The sequence below is a fragment of the Xenopus tropicalis genome, chromosome 4 (genome assembly GCF_000004195.4).
Source record: "Xenopus tropicalis strain Nigerian chromosome 4, UCB_Xtro_10.0, whole genome shotgun sequence".
NCBI classification, from domain to species: domain Eukaryota; kingdom Metazoa; phylum Chordata; class Amphibia; order Anura; family Pipidae; genus Xenopus; species Xenopus tropicalis.
Genome location: NC_030680.2, coordinates 37,200,865 through 37,213,409, shown reverse-complemented (window position 1 = coordinate 37,213,409; position 12,545 = coordinate 37,200,865). Strand labels below are relative to the sequence as shown.

The window sequence follows — 12,545 nt, the reverse complement described above, 5'->3', positions numbered from 1 at the left end:
CAGGCAGGCATTCAGGTGTAATGTGCTGTTACGTCTTTGTGCAATGTTCATGGCAAGGTTAATGGCAATACAGAAAGCCACCTGATCTCACAGGAAGCTGCCGAACAATAAATTAAGTATGCTAAACATTCCCTGTATCCCTTCGACTGCTTGAAAATGTTCCTTCTGATCCCATTTAATCTTCGAGTAACAGAGATCATTGTTTTGAAAAAGCGTTAGGAATTCTCTCATGTAAGTATAGATTAATGATGCGGTATGTTTGCTAAGGTAGACATATACAAGAGCAGATTGTTGCTACAGGGAATGTAAAGAAACTGTGGCATGCTCTCATGCATGATGGATCCAGATGTTTGGGCTGTGTAGTAAGAAACATTTTGCAACTACCTTCCTGGTGTGTGACTGTTAGCTTTGATCAGCCTTTGTTTTCTTGGCATTGTGGATCAAGAAGGCTCTGCCAGTGGCTTCTGATCAAAGGATGGTTATTGGCTTTTCAATCTGTATTCTCACTAGTTGGGCTTAGGCTGTTGTTTGTAATGTTGTGTTAATGTCACTACATATTGTAAGGGATTTTGCTGGCGAAACATGTTCTGCTGGGCAACTGCTGCTTCGGACAAACCATGTAATTTCTTTATTTTCCCACACTTGTTTAGCTTTTGTATCTTCTATGTTCTCCTGGGCAAACTGATATTTTGTACTGTAATTAGGTTGTATGGTGTACCACCCAACATCATCACAACATTCATTCCAATGGAGAAAAGTATGAGAAGGATTGGCTTATTTGGAGTGATATGGTGGGGCATCTGAGCCAAGTATCTACAGTTTGATCTGCCTGTGGAAGGAGATAATATAAATTACTATCAGACTTCTCTATTGAAAAGTTTGCCCAACAGATTTTTATTGAAAGAAACCTGTGATAAACTGGGATTATCTTACATTTAACCCTTGCAACACAAGCCTCTGTGATCTTGCGATGTCATATATTGCCAAACAATATGCACTCCACCATATACCAAAGGAAAAACCTGAAACATATAATCTTTGTCTGGCCTGGTGCAGTACAGTGAAACCAACCCTTTATTTTGCCAAAATTTCACCAAAGCCCTGGAGTCAATAGGTGTGGATGTTTTTTCACTGTGGTTTTTTTCACATCAAACACTTTTTTTCTTGTCAAAATTCTAGCACAGATTTGGGAACATTTTTGCCACTTACAAAAACATGTATTTTGCGGTGAATCTGTATCAGGCCAAAAAATTCACTTATCCCAAAAAAGTTGCTTTAAAAGACAATTTTCTTTAATTATGGCAACAGGTTTTGAGTGGAATTTTATTATTATGATCATTATTATTAAAATGTATTTATAAAGCACCAACATATTCCGCAGTACCGTATATACTCAAGTATTAGCCGATCCGAATATAAGCCGAGGTACCTAATTTTACCTAAGACAACTGGAAAAACTTATTGACTCGAGTATAAGCCTAGGGTGGGAAATGCAGCCGCTACTGCTAAGTTTCAATAATCAAATAAATAACACATAAATAAATAATAGATAACTTTAGGGAAAGAAAAATGCTACAGCAGCAGACAAAAGCAAGTTTGGGAAGGCTGCCATACTAATTATCAAGTACTTGCCATCCTGCTGTGTACATTCCCCAAGCTGACTAGCAACCACTATGAGTGCTGTGTCCATAAATGCCCACAAAACGCCCCAAGATAACCATAGCTTCATACAGGAACATAACAGAGCTTAAAGGAGAAGGAAAGGCAAAGTCACTTGGGGGTTGTGCAGATGGATGTGTGCTCACAACCCCCCCCACCCACCTCGTTGTGCAGATGGATGTGTGCGCACCAACACCCTACCTCGTTGTGCTCTGGCTCGTTGTGCAGATGGAATGGACGTGTGTCTGTGCGTACCTGTGCGCGCGCAATCGTGTCCGTTCACGGGGGGGGGGGTTGGGTGCGTGCACATCCATCTGCGCCAGCCAGCGTCAGCCGTGGATATCCATATACTCGAGTATAAGCCGATGGTTACTTTTTCAGCACATTTTTAGTTTTGAAAAACTCTGCTTATACTCAAGTATATACGGTACTGTGTTTTTATTTATTTAACTTGCCTGTAGGTTTTTGGAGAACATACAAACTCATATCTAAAAACTATAATTCAAACCAAAACTATATGAAACTAGTTACTGAAAGACTCAACAACAATTTAAGGTTATATGTATTTATTTATTATATATTTTATTATATATATAAAACTAGAAAGAATATGCCGCACACTCAGGTCTTAGATGCAAAAAACAAAAAAAAATGTTTATTTGGATCAAATTTTGATTTTTTTTGTTTTTTGCATCTAAGACCTGAGTGTGCGGCATATTCTTTCTAGTTTTGTATGCTCACTTTATACTGCACCCAGGCAAATTATTACTTCATTATACGCGAGTGCCTGCTTCAACCTGTTCCTTATTATATATATAATCAATTATAATTTATTGATTACTGGCTATTTATACTGATGTAAAGGATACCAGAAAAGTTTTGTTGAGCAGTGTGTCCTCTAACTACTGTTGTGCATTTAATTATTTTAATGTTATTAATAAGTGTACATGATTATAATTTTACAGAACCTTCTATGTTTTTTTTTATGACCTGCCAAAAAGGAACCGCTACTCTGTAAATTAAGGCAGGGAAGGCCATGCTTCCGTTCTGTGTTCAGGTAGTCTTATTCTAAAACAGCAATTAACATGATATTTCCTGACACTAAATAAAGCTTACAACACCCCTGACTTGTGTGAATGCTTCAGGCACCTTGTCTTATATTACAGATGTTTCTAAAGTGGCCTATGGGAAAATGATGATGAGGATCTGTACTTTTCATTCTTTGATTCAGACTCTCTTAATCAAATAGCACATTCCTGGCTGTAAACTGAGCTCTGCAAACCAGATTACTTGAAAACAGACTTTAGCATATCTGCACAGCAGCCTATCTGTCATAAAGTGATAGAGGGACAAGAACATTCTGCGCAAAATTTATGTTGAAAATTTCCCCTGTGCCTTTTTGGTTGTTTTTTTCTTTCTTTTTGGTTTCTTGTAGCCATTCCTGAAAACTGCTTGCCAAGAATACGCCCCTATGCTTGAAAAACCCTCCTACCTGTGCCTGCACTTGAAACCAAATACGCTCAGGTGCAGGCGCATGTAGCCAATATCCGCCAAAAATCGCAAGATTTTGCATTTTCGGCTGATATTGGCTACATTTGCCTGCACCTGAGCATATTCAGTGCTTTCAGATGCAGGCACAGGTAGGAGGATTTTCAAGCATAGGGGTGTATTCTCGCAAACGGTTTTCGGCTTACCTAAAATACATTGACTGTTTAAAAATGAAAAAACTTGTGATTCAAAGCAGGGAAGTAAGGGTGAAGATTCTGTTACAAATTAAAAAAAACAAAACACACACTTTTTTAAATGGAGTACTGTCATGATTTTATGGGATACTTTATATTTGTAAAATACACTGTTTACATAGCAAATAATTCATTCTACCATTTCAAATCTTATTCTTAAACCAACAAAAACAAATATTTTTTTTAGTTGTAATACTGGTGTGTAGGCGCAATTTCAGTGCATTGTGCTCAAGTCTGAGCTTTCAGAAGGAGCCAGCGCTTCACATTAGAGCTGCTTTCAGGTAACCTATTGTTTCTCCTACTCCCATGTAAATGGAGGAGTCCGAAGTCGGACTTGGATTTCTTACTGTTGAGTGCTATTCTGATATCTACTGGGAGCTGCTACCATGCTCCCTTCCCAATATTCTGCTGATTGGCTGCTGGGAGGGGGTGATATCACTGCAACTTGCAGCGCAGCAGTAAAGTGTGACTGAAGTTTATCAGAGCACCCTGGGAAATGGAGAATATGGCTAGCTCCATGTGTAATTTCAAAATTAAATATAAAAAAAATCTGTGTTTTTGAAAAACAGATTTCAATGCAGGATTCTGCAGGAGAAGCGCTATTAACTGATCTGTTTTGAAAAAAACACGTATTCCCATGACCGTATTCCTTTAAAGAATTGAACCTAATGCATTTTATTTTGCTCATGTTGAACACAGGTGTCTATTGATTCTTTTAATCCTCCAATATAGAGCATATGCTTATTAATCAACTTCCAACTTCTTTTGCAGTTGAAATAACATATATGTCAAATGACTGGGGTGAGTTAATGTGTATTACATAATAACACATGGAGGATATGAATCAAATATTTATGTTCTCTTTTGATTTTTATGTCTGTATACTACCCTATCAATAAGTATCAATTTCTTCTATTTGTTTTTCCTTCTATATGGATTAAATTAATACAGGTATGCTTGCTCGTTTTCCTCAGATGCCAACAACAGCTACAGTGCTAGCTTTGAATGATATTTTTTTAATAGCCAAAGGATCATGAATAGGTAGGAAACAATCATAAAAAAAAGGAAACCTGAAATCTGCTTTTCTAAAAGCATTTGCAGTTTACTTCAGTTTAATATTAAAATTGCCAAATTACTTGTTTTTATTTGAAACTTTTACAAACACTACAGGATTGTAGACACTTCCCTGTTTTTCCTCAGTTAGGGTTAGCAGCTTCTGTAAAAGTTGAGTGCATTCCTGACTCAAACATCTCTACAACCCACCCTTTTGTGTTTTATATTGAAAACTGATAAAAGGGTTCATTTTCTGCAGGTTCTCCTTTATTGCTTTTTGCCAACCGAAGGGATGTCCGATTGGTCGATGCTGGTGGAACAAAACTGGAGTCTGTTGTTGTGGTGAGCGGCTTGGAAGATGCAGCTGCTGTTGACTTTCTCTATTCACAAGGTGTCATTTACTGGACGGATGTAAGCGAAGAGTCTATTAAACAAACATTGTATAACCAGAGTTCTAACTTACAAACTGTAGTTATCTCTGGCTTGGTGTCCCCTGATGGCCTTGCTTGTGACTGGATTGGCAAGAAGCTTTATTGGACAGACTCTGAAACCAACCGGATAGAAGTTGGAAACCTCAATGGAACATACAGAAAAGTCCTCTTCTGGCAAGATCTGGATCAGCCAAGGGCAATTGCTCTTGATCCTGCTCATGGGTAAACTTTGGTTTTGTTTGTATATTTCATTTTAAATTTATCAAAAAAGCGACTTGTTCACTAAATTGCTTTTGTTCTTTGTTTTTGTCATAAGAGCTCTCAGCTATGCCATTTATGCCAACTGTAGCATCCCTGTGTAAAGCTGCACATAAAATTGCATTTTAACTTGTGCCAGATTTGCCATATGGAATAAAAGAGGATGTAAAAACTGTGAAAATAGACTTAAGGTAGCCATACACAGACAGATTTAAACTGCCGATCTAGGTACTTCAGACTGATTCCACAGATGTTGATCGGCAGGCTTAATTTCTTTGTTGGTTCAAGGTCCACTTGGCTCATTGCTCGCTTTGACTTTTTGTATCTCCTAGGGCAGGGGTCGGGAACCTTTTTGGCTGAGAGAGCCATAAGCACCACATATTTTAAAATGTAGTTCCGTGAGAGCCATACAATATGTTTGGCCGCGGATGCTGCGGGGCAAGGTAGGGTGGGTCCCAAGGATGCCGGATGCGATGCAGAGGAGGCCGTGGCCTGCGCTCGGCAGATAGAAGACGTGTTCTAAGGCTTAGAACACGTCTTCTATCCGCTGAGCGCAGGGGCAAGGTAGGGTGGGTCCCAAGGATGCCGGATGCGATGCGAAGGAGAGCGTGGCCTGCACTTGGTGGATAGAAGACGTATTCTAAGGCTTAGAACACATCTTCTTTCCGCCGAGTGCAGAGGCAAGGTAGGGTGGGTCACAAGGATGCCGGATGCGATGCGGAGGAGAGCATGGCCTGCGCTTGACGGATAGAAGACGTGTTCTAAGGCTTAGAACGTGTCTTCTATCCGCCGAGCGCAGGCCATGTCCCCCGTTATTTTTTTTATTAAAGATTTGTCAGTGAGCCAGATGCAGCCATCAAAAGAGCCACATCTGGCTCGCGAGCCATAGGTTCCCTACCCCTGTCCTAGGGCCAAACAATCGCATTAGCAAAATAACGCCCACTGAAAATTGGCAAATTGGGGGAAAGATTTGCTTGTATGGCGACCTTGCCAAACAAGCGAATCGTATCGTGTACAGCCACCTTTAGAGGCAGCAACAGGCTGAATACTAGAGCAAAATGGCTCAAGCAGGGTTCTATACATTGAGAAGCAAGAAGCTCAGTGTGTTGGAGAAGCTGGTTGATAGAGATAGACTGGAGTTTATACATGGCTGAACAGATCCAAGCTAGCTTGGAATAAATTTTGGACCGGGGCACATAAGAACAACACAGGCAAACCAAGTAGAGAAAAGTTCAAGACTGAGGAACAAGTACAAGATACAGGATCAAACAAAAATGTGACTGCTGTGTGAACACTATCTATAAACAGCTCTAAACATGCACCCATGTTGTAGTGGAAGGAAAGGTGAAGTCAATGGGGTGGCAAATTGTTAAGCACTGCCCAGTGTTTCTAATTGTTTCTCAGATTCATTTTTTGCAAATAGGATTTTATTATTTACTAATGCACTTCTTCAGTTAACAATTTTTCACTGCTACAACTCAATATTTGACAGATGAAACATTGCAGATTGCTAACCCTGCAGCCTGTTAAATTTATAAGAGGAAGATTTGGTGGATGGTATGCTACTAGAAAGGGAGAAATGTCTTTGCCAAAACTTCCTTTCTTGCTTTGTTTTTTTTCTGAATGGTCCCTGTCTGTCATCACCAGTGTCTGCCTTTAGACAGCAGTGTATCTTCCAATGATTTGAATAGGAGGATGAGGGCGTTTGAAATTTCATCTCTCAGGGATAGATCCCAATCTCAGTGATCAGCTTAATTATCTCTGGCTCATTTTAATGGAATCTGATACCTTGTGGCAGATGGTTTCCAGTGGTAGAATCATGCAATAGTCTTCTCTTGGCTCAAAAGTAACAGTTCAATTGTGTATATGAAATGTTATCAATAGATGACATAAGGTGGTGCATTTACCATGCAGACCCATTAGAGCTGCATTAAACTTTTGTATGTATATATGTGTATATATATACAAGTGCAATAAAAGCCAGCACTCACGGGACTTTTTGAAATAGCATTGTCAGCAAAAATAAATGATATACAAAAAGTATTACTAAATGGTTTTTTATTTATCCGACGTTTCATTTCCTAACAGGAACTTTCATCAGGGAAAATAGCGCTGTGTATGTACACACACATTTAAAGACCCAGGGTGGCGCCAAAAACGCGTTGCTAGGCAACCACCGAATCACAAAAACACATAAGAACACAAAAAAACATAAGAAAACAAAAAAGTAAACTGAAAATAGCATGGAGCGAATAGAGTTTTTAGCACAAACTGCTATGAAGGGAGTGCTATAAACTCTGTTCGCTCCAAGGTACAAGGTACTGTTTTATTATTACAGAGAAAAATAAAACCATTTTTAAAAATGTGAATTATTTGATTAAATTGGAGTCTATGGGAGATGGCCTTTCCATAATTCGGAACTTTCTGGATAATGGGTTTCCGGATAAGGGGTCCGATACCTGTGTGTGTGTGTGTATATATATATATATATATAATATGCCATTGTGTTTCTCTTGTTTTGCTATAGGAATACTCTGCTATGTAATGCCAGTTTTGTATACTAAGTGATTTTGTTGGTGACTTGTAATTCACCCCTTTTCTGCTTTATTTTTTACAGATATATGTACTGGACAGATTGGGGCGACACCCCACGGATAGAAAGAGCTGGTATGGATGGCAGCATGCGCAAAGTCATAGTAGACACAGATATTTATTGGCCCAATGGACTAACAATTGATTTAGATGAGCAAAAGCTTTACTGGGCAGATGCAAAACTGAGTTTTATTCATAGAGCTAATTTGGATGGGTCATTTAGGTAATGTATTTATTACTTTTGCTGTTTGTTTTATGAAAACTTTTCACAATCTGTCTTTTCTTTTTTTTTCGTTTTTCTTTTTGTTATTGGTTCCTGTGTTGCCTTAACCTAACCTGCCACTTTCCATAACCCTCCTAGTATGTCTCTGTTCTCTTACAGGAAGCCAGTAGTAAACATGCTTAGTAGGGATGATCACATGGCACTTGGGGCTATTCCTAGCCAGAAATACCTGGCACTGGTTTAACGTAATGGCAGCAGTAACAGTTAGCCTTAAGACTTTACTCATTTGATGATATTGCTTTATTATGTTAGTACAGGTATAGGACCCATTATCCAGAATGCTCGGGACCAAGGGTATTCCGGATAAGGGATCTTTCCTTAATTTGGATCTCAATACCTTAAGTCTACTAAAAAATCAATAAAACATTAATTAAACCCAATAGGATTGTTTTGCATCCAATAAGGATTATATATATCTTAGTTGGGATCAATTACAAGGTACTGTTTTATTTCCACATAGAAAAAGGAAATCAGTTTTAAAATTCTGAATTATTTGATTAAAATGGAGTCTGTGGGAGACAGGCTTTCCGTAATTCGGAGCTTTCTGGATAACGGGTTTCCGGATAAGGGGTCCGATACCTGTACTACATAGGGCTGCTGTATTGATTCCAACAAAAAGCAGTGCTCTGCAGAAGATGCATTGCTCCTCTGAACTCCCCTAGCTCAGTAATTTGCTTTATATAAACCAGATAGACAGGTTACACAACTCCAAGATGACTTCTAAGCATTGTCAGCTTTTACAATATTTATTAAAATATGTAAATGCCTATATTCCATGTGATTAATATTATATCTCTAAGCACCAATTATGATTGATAACACTAAGCAGAGTTTATACATACCGTAATATAATATATTTTACGGATTATGCATAAGTCCGTAATTGTAAGACTATATTTCATGGCAGATTTAAGGCTTGTGTTATAGATGTATATATATATATATATAATATATATATATATATATATATATATATATATATATATATATATATATATATATAATATACATATGTGTGTGTGCTTGTTTATGTAGCCTATTACGCCATTGCTCTTATGGTTAAAAAAGCAAACTGTTCTGTATCAGCCAAGTTCTGACTTTTTCCCAGGGTCCCTCAAAGGAATGTTTAGATTGCTAATGTGTGGAATTTCACAGAATCCTTTTTTTCTGGTAATTTTTGAAAGCACTGCTTAGCTATCAGTAATCACAGCCAAAACACGCTTTTCCTGTTAAAGTAATAGCATCTTCTCTTGGAGCTGAAAAATTTCCAGTCAGTATTAATATCAACTTTCAAGATTTTTCAGTCATTTTTTTGTCATGTCATAGCAGTGAGCCTACAATATTGCCTTGTTATTAAAAGACAGCCCAGTAGCATCAGTTTCTATGAGAGGGAACCTCATTTTGTACTTGACTGGGGACAACCCCTAGGTTTAGTTGCTTCTCAGCAGGTGCCTAGAGCAGACTGTGCAAGTGCATGTCACTGGCATTCTCAACTAAATCCAAGATGGGGGAGCTCCTTTCACAACTTTGTAGGCCTAACAATTACTGTTATAGAGATGCTGAACCTTTAGGCTGGTCCAGTATGTTCATTATATAAAATATGCTAGAAGCTGTAAACTTCTGTTTAAGATTTGATGTTTTTGTTTTACTGTTCAAATTCTAAATGTCTTATTTTAAAAATACAAAGTGATTATATGATTGCTGGTATCAGGCAGATGCTGAAAATAAACTGTTATAATCAAAGAATTCAGAGTGAAAGCCTGTGTCATTTGAGTCTTTCTACTCCTACCCTCATCTCAGACACCATGGGTTGCACAATCAGTACCAGGTGAAAATCAGACGCTAAGGTTGTTTTATAGTATGTCCCATTGTGACAGTGGGAAGGCAATATATGATTGACAGCTAGGATTTTTAAATCCCTTTATAATAGATATGGATGTGTTTGGGTTTTATGTTTAAGTTGAAAACAACTTTTATTATGCAGCTTTTTATGCCTGGGTGACAGGTCCCCTTTAAACTTAAACCTTTATTTTAAAATGAATGAATGGTGTTTTATTTATGCAAATCAAGATGTTTGCTGACATTAGAACCGCTAAACACATTAGTAAATCTGATTAAAAGCACATCTGTGTAAAGGCCTTATTTGCGAAACATTGTGCAAAATGTAAAGATGGCTTCAATTAGCCATTTCTTGGCCAAATCCATATGATAATTAAGCACATACTGTGAGTGAGCACTAGGGGCAACTCTCTTGTACCTCTTTGTGCTGTTGCAATTGTGCCCCTGGGGAAGGAAATGACCCTATATATTTGCTGCTAAGGTAAGCCCCAGGAAAAGTAGCATCCCTATACACTTTATTCATTGCTGCAGTGCTTATACCCAGCTCTGTTATTGTTTTGAATCTTCATATACAGTGACTGCTAGCTCACCTTCTTGTACCACAGCCACATATCATTGCTTGAGAACAGATGGGAGAGGCAATTCAAAGCGTGGAAGCCACAGTTAGCAAAAATAAATGGATCTTTTTCCGTGTTGTATGATTGGAGCATATCAGAATTTTAAATTGAAGTGTGAACGCTGAGATTTTTTTTGGGTTGATGACCTGACATTTGCATTGTTTTGAATATCTGCAGAGTTCTAATTTACTATTTTTGTATTTATGAGCTCTTAAAATTTTCTCCTTAATTTGCAATTTGCAGACAAAAGGTAGTTGAAGGAAGCCTCACACATCCATTTGCTCTGACGCTGGCCGGAGACACCTTGTATTGGACTGACTGGCAGACAAGATCAATTCATGCCTGCAACAAACGCACAGGGGAGAAAAGGCGAGAAATTCTCAGTTCCCTCTACTCTCCTATGGACATTCAAGTGTTTAGTAAAGAAAGGCAGCCGTACTGTAAGTACTGTCACTCCTTTCAGTTATAACTGTTAGCAATTACCAGATGAGTACACTGTAATGATGTAGGAATATATAAATTAGCAGCAGACCCCATCTGTTAATTGTGAAACCTTTAGAAAGTAAATATAGCAGTTAAACTAAATGACTTTCTTGAGCAGAACTGTCCAACCGAAATCCTTTTAAGGGACTTTTCCTTTATACCCCCATATGTAATAAAAGGCATTAAGTTTGCCCAGCAGCAGTGATTCATAGCAACAACCAATAGGATTTTTGCATTTAAACAGGTGACCAGTAAATCTACCTGCTGATTGGTTGCTATGAGTTACTGCTCCTGGGCAAACTTAGTGCCTTTTATTACATAACCCCTTTAAAATCTACCAAGGGATCTCGGTGTATGAGAACATAATTTTAATGAAAATTAATTAAGGACATCTGTCACTACTTAAAAAAAATGCACTAAACTGCAGTGGATTCTTAGTTATTTTCCTTAAATAAAGGGCTAATAGCATGCTTTACTGCAAGAGCAGATTAAATGGTCAGCGACTCACAGCATGGGTGTGTTGGTTGCAACCAGGGAACAAACGATAGGTTTTTTTTTACCTATAGTTCAACTATGAAAACAAAAAAATTTTAAATATATATTGCATATTAAATGACTTATGCAAAAAAGACTGTCTTTGTTTGAGGCTTTTAAATTGGTTGAATAAATAAATATTAAATTCCACTCAGCTACAATAATATTTTATAAAGCATCTCCCATAAATCAGATCACTTTTTTTTTAACAGCATATTGTGCAAAGAGAAGAATAGGAAGGTTAATAAAAAAAAAGGGGATGGTTCACTTGACAAATTTGTCTTCATTTTTTATATATTACTTTATTTAACCCTTTAACTGTTTATTTCTTGAGCTTTCCAATTGGTATTATAAAATATTGTCTCATTGCTAGAATAAGGTTAATGGAATATAGGGGCATTTTGTTGCCCACATGTAATAGCAGCAGTGAGAAATTTTGGGTGTACCAGCAGGGTTCTGACAAGTCCAGTGTTCTTAAGTTGAATGGTATTTTCTTGTTGTTTTTTACAATTGTACCCCTCTACGGTTGCCACCTTTTCTGGAAAAATAAATACCAGCCTTTCTATAAGTTTGTTATTTTTCCCTATTCATTTTTACTGACCAGGCTGGTAAAATACTGGTGGCAACCCTAAGCCCCTCCCTCTGCTACCCCAACCTACCCAAAAATCTGTCCCTGTACAACACTACTGTTCAGTCTACATTACCTTTGTTTTTTACACTATTGGACCTGGAGGTCATTCTTGAGTTCCATCAGCCCTATAACCCTATAGAAACCCTATAATCCCATGTATAAATTCATGTATAAATATACAGCTAAGAGTAATTCACATTTTGTTTCCCTTTTTTTTTTAGTCCCCACCCCATGTGATGAATCAAATGGTGGCTGTTCTCACCTTTGTCTTTTGTCCCCAAGAGAGCCCTTTTATAGCTGTACATGTCCTACAGGAGTTCAACTGACACAGGATGGCAAAACTTGCAAAACAGGTACTAATAGATTTTTTTTATATTTATCTTTTTGCTCCAATGCTAGTGGACGGCTTGTTTTACCCTTTGG

At 37.8% G+C, this 12,545-nt stretch overlaps 1 protein-coding gene across 2 annotated transcripts in view; it reads left to right on the top strand.

The window, feature by feature from the left end:
• Positions 1-12,545, top strand: part of lrp5 (LDL receptor related protein 5) — a 115,904-nt gene that overhangs the window by 22,858 nt on the left and 80,501 nt on the right. The window contains exons 2-5 of one of the 2 annotated variants that reach the window (XM_002941643.5): positions 4,714-5,107; positions 7,761-7,958; positions 10,718-10,914; positions 12,344-12,475. In XM_002941643.5, the coding sequence (XP_002941689.1) occupies positions 4,714-5,107; positions 7,761-7,958; positions 10,718-10,914; positions 12,344-12,475 (921 nt within the window). The remainder of the gene's footprint in view (positions 1-4,713; positions 5,108-7,760; positions 7,959-10,717; positions 10,915-12,343; positions 12,476-12,545) is intronic. The other variant, XM_018093450.2, reaches the window with a different exon arrangement.